The sequence below is a fragment of the Mixophyes fleayi genome, chromosome 1, assembly GCF_038048845.1.
Source record: "Mixophyes fleayi isolate aMixFle1 chromosome 1, aMixFle1.hap1, whole genome shotgun sequence".
Lineage (NCBI taxonomy): Eukaryota > Metazoa > Chordata > Amphibia > Anura > Limnodynastidae > Mixophyes > Mixophyes fleayi.
The window spans coordinates 12,612,270-12,631,715 of NC_134402.1; the positions used below are offsets into that span (position 1 = coordinate 12,612,270).

At 44.0% G+C, this 19,446-nt stretch overlaps 1 protein-coding gene across 2 annotated transcripts in view; it reads right to left on the reverse strand.

Moving 5' to 3' along the window:
• SFXN5 (sideroflexin 5) overlaps positions 1-19,446 on the reverse strand; it is a 185,600-nt gene that overhangs the window by 103,672 nt on the left and 62,482 nt on the right. For both annotated transcript variants that reach the window (XR_012679705.1, XM_075189508.1), the window contains exons 7-9: positions 17,687-17,740; positions 13,261-13,317; positions 10,793-10,858 (exon numbers count right to left, since the gene is read on the reverse strand). Coding sequence is in view for 1 of the 2 variants with exons in the window: in XM_075189508.1 (XP_075045609.1) it covers positions 10,793-10,858; positions 13,261-13,317; positions 17,687-17,740 (177 nt within the window). In the remaining variant the exon portion in view is untranslated. The remainder of the gene's footprint in view (positions 1-10,792; positions 10,859-13,260; positions 13,318-17,686; positions 17,741-19,446) is intronic.

Genomic DNA, 19,446 nt, shown 5'->3' on the forward strand with positions numbered 1-19,446 from the left:
ATTGTAATCTTAATACCAGTTGTTACAGCAGTAAGAGGAGGATAGAGGAGGGTTTTTTGTACAGTTTCTGGCACTCCAAGTGCTTTTGGGGTGTTCCCCATTATTTTGCATTAATATTTCTGGCTGTCAAAAGTCCTGTTTGTCAGCAGTCTAAAAAAATAATATTTAGCACTCCCAAGTGCTTTTGGGGTGTCCCATATTCTTTTGCATTATTTTTTCTGGCTGTCAAAACTAAAGTCCTATTTGGCAGCAGTGTAAAAAAATATATATATAGCACTCCCAAGTGCTTTTGGGGTGTCCACCATTCTTTTGCATTAATATTTCTGGCTGTCAAAAGTCATATTTGTCAGCAGTATCTAAAACAATTTGTAGCACTACAAGTGCTTTGGGCTCAGAATGGATTCAAAGCAGTCCACATATGAGCAGATTGAGCAACCAGGTTCTGTCACCAGTCCTGATGGTAGTGTTCCCAGTACGTCATCTGGGAAAGGCGATGTCAAACTACAGTCTTTTGAAATCAGTCAAAAAAACACACACCCAAAAAAAATTTACTGTGTTGAAGCGAAAAAGAAGTGTAACTGAGGAAAAGTTAAGTGCCGATAAAAAAAAAATTGCCAACATGCCATTCTACACACGCAGTGGCAAAGAGAGAATGAGGCCTTCACCTTTGTCTATTAGTGGCAGATCAAAAAATGTTACCGAGCCTACAAGTGGTGCACAACTACTGTTACGCGTCAAAGCCGAGCTGCAAGATAACAGTAAGGCATTAGAGTATAATGTTTGCTCTGAATCACAAATGACAATCCCTGTGGAGAGTCCATCCAACAGTGGTTTGTCTAATCGTGAGCGTTCTGTTTGTTTACCCATAAAGGAGGACCTTTTCAACAGTTCTGCTGATGTTTGCCTGAACAGCCCGAGTGTAGCCGGTGATACACCAAGTGAGGATGCCACATTGGAAATAGAAGAGGATGAGGGGGAGATTTGTGTAGGCGACGAGGGCGCTAATGAGGATGTTGATGATTATGACGCAGACAGATACAAAATTGCCTTTCTCAATTTCTATTTATATTCTACAGTCTATAACGGCTGAATAGTTTTCTATTTTACTCCTAGTGGTGCAGACAGATACAAAACTACCTTGGTCCATTTCTTTTTACATTCTAATTCTACAGTCTATGCACTATGCAGGCTGCTTTTTTTCTATTCAACTACAAGTGGAGGGCGGGGGGGGGAGGGGGGCATAGATAGCCACCAAACGACCTTGGTCCATTTATTTTTACTTTCTAATTCTACAGTCTATGCAGGCTGCTTTTTTTCTATTCAGCTACAAGTGGAGGGCGGGGGGGCATAGATAGCCACCAAACTACCTTGGTCCATTTATTTTTACTTTCTAATTCTACAGTCTATGCACTATGCAGGCTGCTTTTTTCTATTCAACTACAAGTGGAGGGCGGGGGTGGGGAGGCATAGATAGCCACCAAACTACCTTGGTCCATTAATTTTTACTTTCTAATTCTACAGTCTATGCAGGCTGCTTTTTTTCTATTCAATTACAAGTGGAGGGCGGGGGGGCATAGATAGCCACCAAACTACCTTGGTCCATTTATTTTTACTTTCTAATTCTACAGTCTATGCAGGCTGCTTTTTTCTAGTCAACTACAAGTGGAGGGCGGGGGGGGGGGGCATAGATAGCCACCAAACGACCTTGGTCCATTTATTTTTACTTTCTAATTCTACAGTCTATGCAGACTGCTTTTTTTCTATTCAACTACAAGTGGATGGTGTAATATACACCCAAAGACGATGGCTACATTGCCAATAATCAAAGAGGGAGGGGGAAGACAACCAGGTTTGTCTGTATAATTTGCAGGCAAGTGTTAGAATTAAGGACGGCCTACCAGGGATTAAACTGTTTTTTCATAATTTATTAGCTTTAGAATTACCTCACTTATCCAAGAAACTGGTGGAGCACTAAATTAGATTATTTTAGACCAAAAAAATTTTATTTTTTCAAAAATAGCAAAACAAAACCAAAACCAAAACCAAAACACGCAAGGGCGGTTTGGCAAAACCAAAACACGACGGTAACCCAGATCCAAAACCGAAACCAAAACACGGGGGTCAGTGAGCATCTCTAATATAAATAAATGATGATGATGATGATGAATTGTGAGCGAGTGATATCTGTATTACATTGATGGTAATGCATCTAGAAAAGCACATTTCCTCCATAGTGCAACTGGAAGACACAAAACAACAGACTGCGTGGTAATACCTGAGGGCACCACCTCGTACTGGGGGCACCACCTCTTACTGGAGGCACCACCTCTTACTGGGGGCACACTGCATTGGTTTTGCATGTTCTCCCCATGCCCGTGTGGGTTTCCCCAGGTTGCTCCGGTTTCCTCCTAGTATCCAAAAACATATTGATAGGTTAACTGGTTCTGGTGTGTCTGTGGTGGGGAGATTAGATTGTAAGCTCCGCTGGGGCACTGGCAATGTAATATAATTGCTACATGTAGTGAAATGCTGATCATTGTAAGCCACAAACGACGTTAAATTGTGCAGTACTTTGGTTACACTTTTATTTTGATGTGAATAAATTGCCTCTGTAAAGTCTGATACATTGTTGTTATATAATAAGACATTTATAAGACAGTAATCATAACAGTGATAGTAGCAGAACATAGCTTGTTATTGATAAACAGCTGTGGTTTCAGCAAGTTCCTTATTCCTGATAAGACAAAGCCGACCTTTTGTTCTCCTGGTACATCAGTAGTCTTCAACAGCCTATTTCCTTCTATACAGACAGGCTCTGGCTGAAGCCCTGCATGGGGCAGCAATAAGCTCAGGTTTAGTCTTCCTGTGTCACTTCCCCGCACTGCTTGGAGAGGTACTAGGTCATTCTTTAACTAAACGCTACGTCTCTTTGTGTGATGCTCCTCTGGCGTGTAAGGCCAAAGACTTCATTAACTGATAGCTGCTGTCAATTAGCTGCAAATCCCCTCCCAGTGAGCGCCTATTAGAGCAAGATGACCTGAAAACAAGTGTTATCACCCCCAGTGGTCTGCGCAGAGCTGGTATTAATTAAACGGGACCCCTCGGAGACAGCTGCCCACTGAGATGCACAGAGGACGATGGGGAGGCAGAGCACATGTCATTATTAGGGGTCAGACAAATCAGTCTGCCAGGTCAGGCTCCCCGGAATCTAAGCTCTCTCTTGTCCTCATAAAGAGATAATATTTGTAGTGATTAACTAAAAATCTAGTTAACCTTTTGCCATTAATTATTTGTATTCCCACGGAATCCATGTCCAATGGCTGTGACCTCTGCCAGGGTCTACACTTAGAAGTTGGCTTTGATTACTCGGGCGGATAATGCTTTAACTGTTTGTCACAGCTGCGGATCCTGGTTATCCACCCAAAACTGACAACTGCATGGAAATTAGCACAGGACACGTACGGAGATTTATGGGAAAGAGTGTCCCGCTTACAGTATTATCATACATGTTACCAGTTACTCCCAGCCCTCGTACATGGGAAGGTTTATAGGGTCTTCTTTACTCTGTGCTAGTTCTGTCTTTTCTATTTATCATTGTTTATTTATATAGCGCCTATAATATTGTGCAGCGCATACATTTATAACTACTAATGAACTTCCAACTCTATAATTAATCTTATTGAATAAATAACTACATTCTGGTCTTTTTAATGGGACTGGGCTTTATTTGGTAGTATATTGTAATCGTTTCATCCTTGTTTACGTGCATTTTAAAGACAGAGAGAAAGACCTTAAAATAAAAACCCATAACAAAACAAAGCCAAACATGTCAGGTTTCACAGAGGATTGTGTTTTTCTCACCCTAACGTGTGGCTCACTAACTGGTGGGCATGCTGGCATTTGTAGTTCCACAGCAGTGGAGCAGCAACAGATTCAAATTGGCTTCTATACGATGTCTTTACAGGCCATGGAAGGCCAGATTATCAGCTGTGACCCTGAATAACTGTGTTGTGAATGTCAGAAGCCCTCGCACACCCATTTAGGAATACAGAACCGAATTATGAAATTATTTGGTTTTTTGCAGGTTAGATATATAAATAAATGGAACATTATCCCTCTCAGTATTGCATTACTTTATCTTGTGTTTTTTTTAGGTTATTTGAGCTGACCCTTACTAGGTTCCTGCTCTGATATGTTGTATGTGGCATTCTCTGTCAGCACAGTGCTGGGTATATGGCTGTCCTGTGCTGTACCTGTGCTCCAACATGATTATATGACCACACAGGATTACACAGCCACACAATACCCTCTATACAACCATACAGCATTATACAACCACACAATACTCTCTGTACAACCACACAGTACTCTCTATACAACCATACAGAATTATGCAACCACACAATACTGTCTATACAACCATACAGGATTACAAAGCCACACAATACGCTCTATAAAACCATACAACATTATACAACCCCACAATACCCTCTATACAACCACACCAAATTATACCACCACACAATACTCTCTATACAACTACACAATACTCTGTATATAACCATTCAGAATTATACAACCAAACAATACTCTTTATACAACTAAACAGGATTATAAAGGCACAAAATACTCTCTATATAACCACACAGAATTATGCCACCACACACTACTCTCTATACAACCATATAATACTCTCTATATAACCACACGGGATTATACAACCACACATTACTCTCTATACAAGCACACAGGACTACACAGCCACACAATAATCTCTAAACAACCACACAATACTTTCTATACAACCACACATACAGTGTAGGATATACAAGGTAGACAAAATAAATGCCGACATGAAAATAAAGGGCTGAAAGGAGGGGCACAAGTATTGCTCAGAGTGGAGAATGGGACAGTTGTAAGGGTGCATTATTGTGGGCAATATAGCATACTTGCCTACTTTTTAAATCTGCACTCCGGGAGATCGCAGTAGAGATCATATGACAGAGGGTAGGAGGGGGCGTGACAATGTTTTCACGTCACTATAGCCCCATAAAATACAGAAATTCAAGGAATTAAATAGCGGGGGGCGGGGCTTGATAACGCAATTAAGTGTCCCCCTCCACAATTCAATGCCGTGAATTTCGGCATTTTACAGGGTCTGAGAGGTTTGACTACTCTTACAGGAGTCCGGGAGGACTCCCCGAAACTCGGGAGCCTCCCAGCAATTCCGGGAGAGTGGGCAAGTATGCAACATAGGTGGGAGTAGGGTAGGTGTGATGGTGCTTTAATGTGGGTAGTATAGGTGGGAGTAGGGTAGGTGTGAGGGTGCATTAGTGTGCGTAGTATAGGTAGGAGTAGGGTAGGTGTGAGGATGCATTAGTGTGCGTAGTATAGGTAGGAGTAGGGTAGGTGTGAGGGTGCATTAGTGTGGGTAGTATAGGTAGGAGTAGGGTAGGTGTAAGGGTGCATTAATGTGGGTAGTATAGGTAGGAGTAGGGTAGGTGCGAGGGTACATTAGTGTGGGTAGTATAGGTGGGAGTAGGGTAGGTGTAAGGGTGCATTAATGTGGGTAATATTGGTGAGTAGGGTAGGTGTGAGGGTGCATTAGTGTGGATAATATTGGTGGGAGTAGGGTAGGTGCGAGGGTGCATTAGTGTTAGTAGGGTAGGTGTGAGGGTGCATTAATGTGGGTAATATTGGTGAGTAGGGTAGGTGGGAGTGTGCACTAGTGTGGATAATATTGGTGGGAGTAGGGTAGGTGCGAGGGTGCATTAGTGTTAGTAGGGTAGGTGTGAGGGTGCATTAGTTTGGATAATATTGGTGGGAGTGGGGTAGATGTGAGTGTGGGTAATATAGGTGGGAGTAGGGTACGTGTGAGGGTGCATTAGTGTTAGTAGTATAGGTGGGAGTAGGGTAGGTGTAAGGGTGCATTAATGTGGGTAATATTGGTGAGTAGGGTAGGTGTGAGGGTGTATTAGTGAAGGTAATATTGGTGGGAGTAGGGTAGGTGTGAGTGTGCATTAGTGTTAGTAGGGTAGGTGTGAGTGTGAATTAGTGTGGGTAATATAGGTGGGAGTAGAGTAGGTGTGAGGGTGCATTAGTGTGGGTAGTATAGGTAGGCATAGGGTAGGTGTGAAGGTGCATTAGTGTGGGTAGTATAGGTGGGGGTAGGGTAGGTGTGAGGGTGCATTAGTGCGGGTAGTATAGGTGGTAGTAGGGTAGTTGTGAGTGTGCATTAGTGCGGGTAGTATAGGTGGTAGTAGGGTAGTTGTGAATGTGCATTAGTGTGGGTAGTATAGGTGGTAGTAGGGTAGGTGTGAAGGTGCATTAGTGTGGGTAGTATAGGTGGGGGTAGGGTAGGTGTGAGGGTGCATTAGTGCGGGTAGTATAGGTGGTAGTAGGGTAGTTGTGAGTGTGCATTAGTGCGGATAGTATAGGTGGTAGTAGGGTAGTTGTGAGTGTGCATTAGTGTGGGTAGTATAGATGGGAGTAAGGTAGGTGTGAGGGTGCATTAGTGTGAGTAGTATAGGTGGGGGTAGGGTAGGTGTGAGGGTGCATTAGTGCGGGTAGTATAGGTGGTAGTAGGGTAGTTGTGAGTGTGCATTAGTGCGGATAGTATAGGTGGTAGTAGGGTAGTTGTGAGTGTGCATTAGTGTGGGTAGTATAGGTGGTAGTAGGGTAGTTGTGAGGGTGCATTAGTGTGGGTAGTATAGATGGGAGTAAGGTAGGTGTGAGGGTGCATTAGTGTGAGTAGTATAGGTGGCAGTAGGGTGAGCTCTATAAAAGAGATGGGTTTTCAGAGAGCGTTTACATTTGAATGCTGGAGGAGAGTTTGATCGCGCACGGCAAGAAGTTCTACTGGATGTGTTTATATCTGTTGAATCTCCTCTGGATCTGGTTTCATTCATAATATATTAGTTGGACTGAAATGTAAGACATTATATGAATCTTTGAGGCATGCAGCAGAAGTAACCATTTTTTGCACTAAACCAATATTCAGAAGCAGCCGTCAGGTCACTACAAAGCAGTGATGTCACACAGGCAGGTGTGATGTCACTAATTCCTAGTTAATTCTAGGGCTGCATGGTCATAAAATGTTCACGTCCATTGTGTGTAGGTTTTGGTTTATTAACTTATTAAAAACACTGAGGCTTTTATCTTAGTGATGAATGTTGTTCTGCTACAGTAACGGTTATATTGGGGTGAGGTAAAAGTAAAAGTATAAAAGTAAAAGTATAAAAGTACTCTGCGCCCTCCTTTTGCTTTTTCATATTGGGGTGAGGTGTTGGGAGTACTATATAAGGGTACAGAGTCCTGATGATATGATAGAACATCAGGATTGCTGTGTACAAACCTTTAGTGCCGAGTCTTCCTCTATAGGACAGACAACATGTACACAGCGCACAACAAGCAAGTCACTGATATGACATCATCCCAGTATTCTGACTTTCCAGTGATCCTTCCTAAGTACAGAGTAGGAGCGGCAGCGATCCTTCCTAAGTACAGCGTAGGAGCGGCAGCGATCCTTCCTAAGTACAGAGTAGGAGCGGCAGCGATCCTTCCTAAGTACAGAGTAGGAGCGGCAGCGATCCTTCCTAAGTACAGAGTAGGAGCGGCAGCGATCCTTCCTAAGTACAGAGTAGGAGCGGCAGCGATCCTTCCTAAGTACAGCGTAGGAGCGGCAGCGATCCTTCCTAAGTACAGAGTAGGAGCGGCAGCGATCCTTCCTAAGTACAGAGTAGGCGCACTGGTAGAAAAGTTGCAATTTGTGGGTCAGGATAATTAAAATGAGATAGAAGGGCTGGAGAGGATGCTGTGTCCTTCAAACACACCTAATAAATATACATTGACACTTTTACACAGTGCGCCCCTCTGTGCATTGAATCTGTGGAGCGGAGAATAAATGGGCACCTCGAATTGCAGGTTATCTAGATTAACCAGTGCAATAGCAAAGTGATTAGCGAAGGTGCAATACAGGCCCATTATAATGTGCATCATTGTTTATTTACATGGGCAGAATCTGTGGTGCTCTCACGCATGTTGCTTGCATTAGGCACACAATAAGATATCCTGGAACACGTTTGTCCATGACACATGTGGCGGAAGCAGCCGCAGGGAAGTCACATGACTGGACGACCCTGCTGAGGATTGCTCCATGCAGACTGCAGCACTGAGCAATAACTATACAGAGATTACTGCAGAGTCAGAGCCGAGTCCAATTAGGCAGCCATAACTTTCCAATTAGTAATAATTATTTCTTCATTTGCTGAGATGCTGGAGAATGGCCAATGACCATATTGATTCTTTGCCTAATGAGCCAATGTTTGTGTTCAATTCCCCAGTATATTCTGACATGCATTTATTTATTTCTGTAATAAATAGAACTCTCTCTAACCTGTCATTAAGAAGTATTTTCCTCATCCTTTACACACCCAACATCCTCGATCAATCCAGCCGGAGCCACGAGACTTCCCCAAACTGCAGACTGAACATCGTATTAAAACTCCGTTAAAAGATTGGCCATGGGGGGATTATAACACACCTCTGTGAATAAAACAGGAGCACAATAATGGTGACTAGCAGAGCATCTCACTTCCTGACGCTTGGTGAGTAAAGGGAGCAGGACTAGACTGACAAGGGGGTGAAACAGAGACCCCTAGCAGCATGACAATTAGGGAAGGTAAGTAGCAGTCGGTGAGTATTGCTGTTAAGGTGCTCCTGGCATAGAACAAGTGCAGCGGGCTGGTCGGGGGTGGCTCTATAAGTGTGGGCATTTATAGCCATTCATTTCAATGTCATTAAAAAAACTACGCAAATCATATCATACAGGTCTGATTGTATGTAAATAGCACTGAGCTTCCTTAGCTTATCAAAGAGATATCCGAGATAAAGGGAAGATATTGTTGCAGACTTCCTATAGAGGATTGTGGAGCTCACACTATCACACCATATGGGACCGGCCTCAAATGTCATTTAAACACCACTAAACCAAAAGCGGAGATAGAACTAAGGCAATGGAATTGCTTTAATTATAATTTATACGTAGCATTTTTTCATTGTGAGTTCTCTGTACGATATATAAACAGATGACGATGATGATGAGTATTACAACTGCCCCCATCCGGCTACTTGTTAATACCACCCGGCTGTCAAACTTTTTCTGGGGAAAACACTGTAACCTATTGCATTTGTCTGGTTATAGTATATACATTATTTTGTGTTAATATACTCCTTTTACTCTTGTGGTTTTATTATGTACTTCCATTCACTAGTCCCACTGCAGGACTGCACAGGTCATTTACACACTGGCCCACACTGATTTTATATTTAGACGCCTACTTGTCTGCCATGAGCATTTGAGGGTGTACACCCACTTTTCAGCCCCTACAATTGTGGGTTAGCATCTGGTGCGTGGTGTAAATACATCACTACAAAGTCCAACATTCTTCCCCTTCATAACCTCCCTTCATTCATTTCAAATCGCTGTTTATCTCCTAATATGCGGCTCAGTTTAGCCTCATTCAGGTCTAACATGAATTATAGAACCAAGACCTGGGTCTGTCTATCTATATTACATCTGTCACTCAGGAATCAGCCATATGTATCACTGTCTGCTCACAGTGACCATAAGGCACCAGCTACAGCCACCAAACTATTAGTGCCCTAGAGAGATTGGTGTTATGATAAGTGACTGACGCACAATGTAAGTTGGCTGATGCATCCAGAACAGGGGATCTCGTCAGACCACTGTGTACTAGGTTATTATCTGTGCGGATATTTTACTGTTATGTTTTTATATTATTATTTGTGAGATAATTATAGAAAAAACAAATATATATACACGCAGGTATGAGAGCTTTTAACCAGAGACCATAAACCGAAAGCTCCATAAACCAGAAAGAAAACAGTAAATGATCATGTCTGTGTGAATGGCATTCCCCTCCACGTTCCCTTTACAGCAGAGCTCCTCACAGTGATTTAGAAGGAGGAGACTGGAGACCATGTCTGTGTGAATGGCATTCCCCTCCACGTTCCCTTGTACAGCAGAGCTCATTACAGTGACAGTAGGAGGAGGAGATCAGTGACCATGTCTGTGTGTATAGCATTCCCCTCATTACCTCGTATAACAGAGCTCATCACAGTGACGTAGGAAGAGGAGACTATTAATCATTTCTGTGTATACACCATTCTCCTCGTATAGATTGTAAGCTTACAAGCAGGACCTTCTACCCCCTTTATTTATTATTACCCAGTCTTGTTTTATTACTTTGTTTGTTCCCATCTGTAAAGCTTTGTGGTAAAAATTAATATATAAATACATTATCATATATAGCAGTATGTATGGCAATCCCCTTCTTATTATCTTATACAGCAGTGTTCCTCGCAGTGTAGGAGATCTATTCCCCTCTTATTATCTTGTGTAACAGTGCTCCTCATAGTGAGTGAAGGAGATCAGTGCTCACATCAGGGTTAGGAGGATGTCTTACACATAGTCCCTTCCTGCTGAAGTAGCTTTAATAGTCCCCTGACAGGACTCCCCGTGACATCACGGGGACGTGGCGCACTCTCTGTATGTGTACAGTAAGCAGTTGGTGTCTCGCTAGTTACATACATGTGGTCCTGGTGTACTTCTTAGAACGTTACAATAAAGCTGACATTTCTTCTATAACCAACCAACCACTGCCAGGGCATACAGGTACTTGTAGTCCTACAACAGGACAGCTCTAGTGTGTTCCATGTAACATGACATGTACATAATAAAACACACGTGTAACGTACAATCACTACTCACCGCTATAGAGACCGCACTGACGACAGCTCCTGTGTATCCCAGGATGAACTTGGATGTTGGAGAAGGCTGGAAACACACAGGAGAAAGAGTCAGGTTATATATCACTCCCTCAGACACAGTCACTTATCTCAGAAGACATGTATGACACTTAGCAATACTGGGTGAACAATCTTATTTCTGCACAGCCATCCAATAATTACTAACTGTCTGTCTGTCTGTAAGACATTCCGCTGACCACCTGTCTGTAAGACATTCCGCTGACCGCCTGTTTGTCTATAAGACATTCCGCTGACCGCCTGTCTGTCTATAAGACAATCCGCTGACCGCCTGTCTGTCTGTCTGTAAGACATTCCGCTGACCGCCTGTCTGTCTGTAAGACATTCCGCTGACCGCCTGTCTGTCTGTAAGACATTCCGCTGACCGCCTGTCTGTAAGACATTCCGCTGACCGCCTGTCTGTAAGACATTCTGCTGACCGCCTGTCTGTCTGTAAGACATTCTGCTGACCGCCTGTCTGTAAGACATTCCGCTGACCGCCTGTCTGTAAGACATTCCGCTGACCGCCTGTCTGTAAGACATTCCGCTGACTGCCTGTCTGTCTGTAAGACATTCCGCTCACCGCCTGTCTGCAAGACATTCCGCTGACCGCCTGTCTGTAAGACATTCCGCTGACCGCCTGTCTGTAAGACATTCCGCTGACCGCCTGTCTGTAAGACATTCCGCTGACCGCCTGTCTGTCTATAAGACATTCCGCTGACCGCCTGTCTGTCTATAAGACATTCCGCTGACCGCCTGTCTGTCTATAAGACATTCCGCTGACCGCCTGTCTGTCTGTAAGACATTCCGCTGACCACCTGTCTGTAAGACATTCCGCTAACCGCCTGTCTGTCTGTAAGACATTCCGCTGACCGCCTGTCTGTCTGTAAGACATTCAGCTGACCGCCTGTCTGTAAGACATTCTGCTGACCGCCTGTCTGTAAGACATTCTGCTGACCGCCTGTCTGTCTGTAAGACATTCCACTGACCGCCTGTCTGTAAGACATTCCGCTGACTGCCTGTCTGTAAGACATTCCGCTGACTGCCTGTCTGTCTGTAAGACATTCCACTGACCACCTGTCTGTAAGACATTCCGCTGACCGCCTGTCTGTAAGACATTCCGCTGACCGCCTGTCTGTAAGACATTCCGCTGACCGCCTGTCTGTAAGACATTCCGCTGACCGCCTGTCTGTAAGACATTCCGCTGACCGCCTGTCTGTAAGACATTCCGCTGACCGCCTGTCTGTAAGACATTCCGCTGACCGCCTGTCTGTAAGACATTCCGCTGACCGCCTGTCTGTAAGACATTCCGCTGACCGCCTGTCTGTAAGACATTCCGCTGACCGCCTGTCTGTCTGTAAGACATTCCGCTGACCGCCTGTCTGTCTGTAAGACATTCCGCTGACCGCCTGTCTGTCTGTAAGACATTCCGCTGACCGCCTGTCTGTCTGTAAGACATTCCGCTGACCGCCTGTCTGTCTGTAAGACATTCCGCTGACCGCCTGTCTGTAAGACATTCCGCTGACCGCCTGTCTGTCTGTAAGACATTCCGGTGACCGCCTGTCTGTAAGACATTCTGCTGACTGCCTGTCTGTAAGACATTCTGCTGACTGCCTGTCTGTAAGACATTCCGCTGACCGCCTGTCTGTAAGACATTCCGCTGACCGCCTGTCTGTCTGTAAGACATTCCGCTGACCGCCTGTCTGTAAGACATTCCGCTGACCGCCTGTCTGTAAGACATTCCGCTGACCGCCTGTCTGTTAGACATTCCGCTGACCGCCTGTCTGTTAGACATTCCGCTGACCGCCTGTCTGTCTGTAAGACATTCTGTAAACTGACCAGGAAGTTACCATGAAACTGAAACACCAGAAGCCTGTGCCACAGAGTGGATACTATTACTGCATGTTACTGTCTAAAGGACTCCTCTTAGTCCCCAGGAATACTAGGTCCTTTAGTGTTTTCAAATATACCAGTTGTCACAGAGAACAGTGTGATGGGAACGAGTGTGAGAAGTTCTCCTTAATAAACGTATCTACTAGGAAAGACGGATCTTATCCTCTGTGGGATCACTGATCATTGTACAGGTCTCATGGCTCCATTCTGCCATAGAAGATAACATGACACACACACATCACATATAAATATCATAAACAATCCGCACAGTGCTACTTCTTCACACCAGCCACTGCTAAAACTATGGACAGAAAGAGCGAGAGATGCAAACACGTAAAGAAAGTAAGAAAAGAGCAGAGAGCGGGGTCACATGACTATTTATCTAACACAAGTGTCTGCAGGTGCAGGTGATGATGGAGCAGTACGGCCAGGATGCGGCTGGGATGAAGGAACAGTCAGGACGAGGATATAATTAGTTTAGCTGCATGGGGCCAGTGACTGCGCGCTCAGACAATCAGATCCCCGCATGTGGATTCTCACCTTGGTAGCGTTGCGATTTGCATAGTTGACACCTGCGTTGTGGCTTTGATTCAACCACTAGATAATAAAGAGAGGGTAAAAATGTGTTAATGGAAGAAAGGATGGGACAACATACAAAGTGCTCTGTTCACTCCCCGCGGTCACGTGACCTCTGGGATCATACATGGGTGTAAAGGGAACACTCTGTTATAATTGCAGAAGATATAATAAGAAATACAGCTTTGTGTATAATCATCGGACGCTGGCAGACCCTGGACACCGCTTGTTCTGGTCAGTCCAGCAGTACGGCGAGTACAGACAAATCGTACAGACCGCAGCATGCAGGGTGATAGAAAGGAAAATACATTTATAACTGCGGCCATTACTTAGTGTCACCTTGTAAAACAGATGTACATCAGAGTTTTGTGAGGTAAAGTAGATTAGAACAGTTTGATCGGGGTTTATCTCCGTTCTGTATCATAACTGTTTGCAGGATAAATGGTTGTGGTGGCAGGAGGAAGGGGGACAGTTATCGGGATGGGGAGGGATATCTATTGGGATGGGGAGGGACAGCTATTGGGATGGGAGGGGGAACAGTGCATTTTATTTCTGCTATTGGGGTGAAATAAGCTAATTCTGCTCATCCCTCAGGAATAAAGCAGGGAGGTTACGTGTGAGCTGTCTGAGGAGAGACGGAAGTCCTTGTCAGAGCCAGGGTGTTTATTCCAGTGAACAGACGGCCTTCTGAGCCACGCAGGAGTTATCAAAGCCCACGGCTCCTTTCTAAATGTCACCACGGTGACAGTGACAAACACATGTCACCGACTGAGTGGGATCCGTAATCTGGGTATTAACCTCTCTGCTGCCATGTCCCATACGATGTGAGAATAGATCTATCTATTTATATACATAATGACCCAAGAAGCTTACAATTTTTGCTCCCAAACATTGGTGGGTACAGAATTTACCATGCTCGATTTTATGCGGTCATTGTGGACAGATATTGGTCAGGCCTGGTCACTCGGGTCATACAAGTTATCAATCCCAAACACTGTGACTATCACTGGGCAATTGAGGGGACAAACCAGACCCATGTTAGCTAAAAACTACCGAAGTGTTGTTCTGTGAGAGGATTACACACGTGATAACCATTTTCAGCAGAGTTTTTGTAGGACATACCTCCCAACCGGGTCAATTTAGACATGACCACCCCGACTGTAGTGGATCCTCTGCCAACCTGCCAGTCAGAACTTCTGCCCCAACTGCTGAGCTTGGCAGCGGTGAGCGGGCGTTGGCAGCAATGCACAGGTATAATCAAGGGCGGAGAGGGGTATTGGAATGACCTAGTGCTTGAAAAGCACCAGACAGGCCCCCGGTTACCTGGCCATGCCGCCGTCGTGACGTGACCACTTGCTCATTTTGGAAGGGGTGTGGATGTATCCCGATACCAAAATGTAGACTGTGTCCCTTTACATACCTCCCAACAGAGACAAAAAAATGGTTCTCCGGTGAAGCTGAATTAATAACACCTTTATAAAAGCTTGGAATACCCCTGCAATATTTATTATTATACTTACATCTCTTACTATATACATTATACACATACACAAGACACAATAAACAAGGGCTATTACGCCTTTGACATTTTAATCAATAAACCTATAAGAAAAATAAAACCAGTAAGCTCCTCACATTGTGTTAGAGTAAATCTATCAGCTATGGGTAGAAGTACACTGTACTCTGTGTTTCTCCATCACACGGGGTTTATAGTGATGCCAGGTTGTGTCCTGTGCGGTGTTATGCTGTATACAACTTACATCATACAATTCCTTGGCCTTGCGAGCTGGGATAAAGGCAGAAACCTCCCGGGACGGAGTGTATCCGGCTATGTGTCCTGGGTCGGAGGCTCAGTCTGGCATCGATGTATTATATATATAATATCATGGGGGACATATTTTTTCTATGCACAGCAACATTCCTGTCCGTACTCCAATTTAAACGGACTACAGTCAATCTCTACTGGCCACAGTCAGTCTGAACAAGGTTGGTAACAGAGAACAATAGCTAGCACGCGGATGCACAGTAAACAGAACTACAAAGTCCAGCAGGTTCTGTCAGTGAATCAGAAAGTGTCCTTGTACTGTATATTTACTGTATTTTGTAACTTTAGCGATCCTTTAAGTTTGGGGAAACAAGGAGATGATCTGCATTAATATGACAGCACGGCTGTGACAAAGGAAGAGGGGAGAGGATAAGATGGGCACGGTGGGTGTCTGCGAGGAATGGGTGTGAAATACTCCCACCAGAACCAGCCTGCAGACAACCAATAATTGCAAATTACCATGTGACCAGCTGAGTCCTCCCTGGATACAGCCAAAGTGAGCTGTTCTGTCACAGACTGGATGAGGACGGTGAGGATAATGTCACTGTATACTGACATCATTCTGTACAATGGAACCTTAGGACACATGAACTGGGCTAATAGCGGTTATGTACCAACAATGCACTGTAGCAACCAATCAGACACCGGCTTACACTAGACAGGTAAAAGCTCATTGCCGATTGGTTGCTGTGGTTCAATCCAAACTGTGCCCCACAAATCAAATGTTGGTAAATGTGCCCTAATGAACGTGAACTACTGCCAACTACCCCCTAATAGTCCTCATTTAGACCTAGGGGTAATTCCAACTAGGGGAGTAAATGTAAAATATGCAGACAGGTTTACGTTGGGAAGGGGGTGCGTCCTAAGCTCTATATTGCAGTGTAAATATAATACTGAACAACAAGTATCAGCAGCTTGTTCTCCTGCATGGGATAACTGCACTGTCATATGGTTCATCCAGGGGCAGATCTGCACCAGGGACTGTGATATGTTACCCCTGTATCAGTACAGAACAAAACAGGAATCAACTGGACATTAACTGTGATCAGCGCAGAAATGCCGACCACCTACAGTGTAAGACGTCATCCCAACACTCCGCTGCGCATTCTGGTGTCATTCCGGTGTGTGCATTCTACTAGAAGAAACTAACATTTGTTATTGGGCCTCATTCATTAACAAACGTAAAACGGATGCACATCGGACATACGCACGTCTGTATTCAACAAGGAGCAGATGTAAGATACATCTGTGTATAAACACGTGTAGGTCCGCTCTGCTCTAACAGATAGTACACTGCAGGATACCTCCAATGTGGAAAATAAAGCCACAAAATCAATGTCACCTGCTAATAATATAGTCATTAATAACAAACCATAAAAAAAAAAAAAAAAAAAAAAAGTTTTTTCCTTTTATTCTTACATAAAATACATTTATGAGGATGTTATTAATATGTATTGAATATAAATACATTTCGGCAGTTGTTCTTGATTACAAACACATGTTCTAGCTGTATACACGGCTGTCATCACCATCACTCGGCACTTACACCTGACCTGTAGCTGGTGCAAGTGATACGACTGGACAACACGTACTTTTGAGATGACCAAGGCTTGGCGCGCGGGTGAGGTTGGCACGCCCGTACTGTACAATGACAACACGCATACGCCCAGTCCCCTCCCGGTGTACCCCTGAAATCACAGGCTGTAGTAAGGCTCAAAGATGATTGGACGTTGCTGCGCTCACTGGTGTATCGTCCGGTTCTGGGCACGCGCAGAGGGATTGTAGACAAATCACAGCACAAGTCGGCATTAACCGTCCTTAATCAATCAGTCCCAATGTACGTTACACATGAGAAAGACTGTGCTCCTGGTATCAGAGTGGGCTTGTCTGGTTCTTCTAATAAAACATGTCTCGGTGATGAAGGTAATAAAACTCTAGTAAAGTCTGAAAGAGAACGTAAAGAGCCAGTTCTACAGACTGCCCGAGGGGCCTAGAGAATAACACCCATTACTATCAGTCTGAGCACATCGGGTGACATATTGCTGCTTTCTATCAGCTACGTTCTCAGTTACCTCCCGCCGTACACACCTACTGGGGGGGACCTAGAGACGTGGGACTGTATAATCTGTTGTACAGACAGGGCCGCTGAGAGCTTCCCGGGCCCCGGCGTGTGGCCCTTCTTGGTCACCTCCCCCTCGGCGTGAAGAGTCTCCACAATGGTTCACAACCTAAGATCGTTATTTATTTTAATTGGATGTGAGGGGAGATTAATAATCATTTTACAGAGTTATATTCATTTGGTAAGATGGTCAGAGTGGATTTATGTAATGTTATATTCTGGAATGCGTATTATGGAATGTGTATTATGTAATGTAAGGTTAATATTAATCTGGGGCTTATTTTATGCCTGTCTTTTTCTTATTTAAAACGTTATAACATATATATACATTGTACTTTTCTAATTCTATTAATATGCAGCAAGTTTTTGCTATATTCCAAATCAAAACATTTGTAAACCCCCCACATGTGACAAATCCTGCGTCTGCCCCCGGGTAAGTCACTTACCTGCCAGAAGACAGTGGATGACAGGGTCTGATTTGGCAGCAGAAGACCTACTACCTGCAGAAGAGGAAACAAATCACATCAATAAGCGACGACACTGCGGACATCAATAGCTGCCCATAGAGGTGAAGACGGACAATTTAAGTAGCCAGACCTACAACTGGAGGAGGAGGACGGTTCAAGGCCCTACCCATAATGCTCTGTGTCACAGTGTTGTGTTATGTCCCTCTTCTGCCCTGGATACAGATATAAATGTGCATATACCCCACACACTACCCAGGTTACTAGTACAGAATGATGGCTAACACCAGGCAGTTCATCTACTCCAGTGAGGTATGAAAGACTTATCCTAATAATGTCATACAAACCATTAAAACACCATCTTTTACACTCTGTGCTTAATCGCTTCACTGCTGAGACAATAGAAATGAATGGAGACTCTGATCTATAGACTATAGAGTCGATAACCGCTAGCTCTCATTCTCCAGTAATTGCTGTCGTCGGAGCTTTGTGAGTAAATAGTATTTAGACGTCCGTGGGTTAATGTCTGCATCATTTAAAAACAACACTGACTCCTGAATGACGAGAACAGGCTTTATATTAAAAACTGCCTTAAATTTATAACAATTCAAAGAATGCACAAAGTGTAATGGAGATTTCTATTTTTTGTAGTACAGTCAGCAGGGCCGTCTTAACAACATTATGGGCCCCCGGGCAAAGTAGTGCACTGGGGCCCTATCTACACAACCACTCACCCACCGATGTACAATTAGTATGTGTACGTTGTTTTCATTAAGGTTAAGATACCGTATATACTCGAGTATAAGCCGACTTTTTCAGCACATTTTTTATGCTGAAAAAGCCCCCCTCGGCTTATACTCGAGTGAGTCCCGTTCTCTCAGCTCTTAACACCGCAGTGAAACGCACATGCGCTCCACTGCGGAAGTTAAGGGCTGAAGAAAATCCCTCCCTCCCAGGCACAGAGGAGAGTAAACACAGGGGGACACATCCAGAGCTCCTCGTCAATGAGACAGAGATGCAAGATGTGTGTACTGTCCTATAGACAGCCTAGTAGGAGACGGGCGCAGTACCTGGGGTGAGCAGTTTATCTAGTAATTATTAATGACAAACATATCCTCTGCAATATTTTCAAAATTGTGGCATCTGCTATCCCATGTGAACGCTATATACACTATATATACACTATATATACACCTTACTAATATGGTTGCTGATTTTTTGGTACATTTGGAGACATTTTGGGAGCCTAAGCTTATTAAAAGAAGCAAGTCATTTCCCACCCTAGGCTTATACTCGAGTCAATAAGTTTTCCCAGTTTTCTGTGGTAAAATTAGGTGCCTCGGCTTCTAAATGGGTTAGCTTATACTTGAGTATATACGGTAAGTATTCGCAACAGCAAGACTACATGTACAGATAACAGCTGATACTGAGGTGATTAGTCCAACTAAACATTTCAATATAGAGGGTTTGAAGGTTCTGAATAAATCTCCAGGAATAATATGATGAAAAGTTTGCAAGCCAATGGGGCCCCCATGCTCGTGGGGCCCCGGGGCAACTGCCCAGCGTGCCCATGCGTTAAGACAGTCCTGACAGTCAGGTCAACAATCCAATCCTAGCTTTCCTGACTTAGTTTTCCTTGGTTGTAAGCGAATCTGGGATCTTTATACAAAATATCCTGAGTTAGCATTCAATAATCTTGGCTGAATTAACTCCCAACTGGAATTAAATGTATTCAATTATTT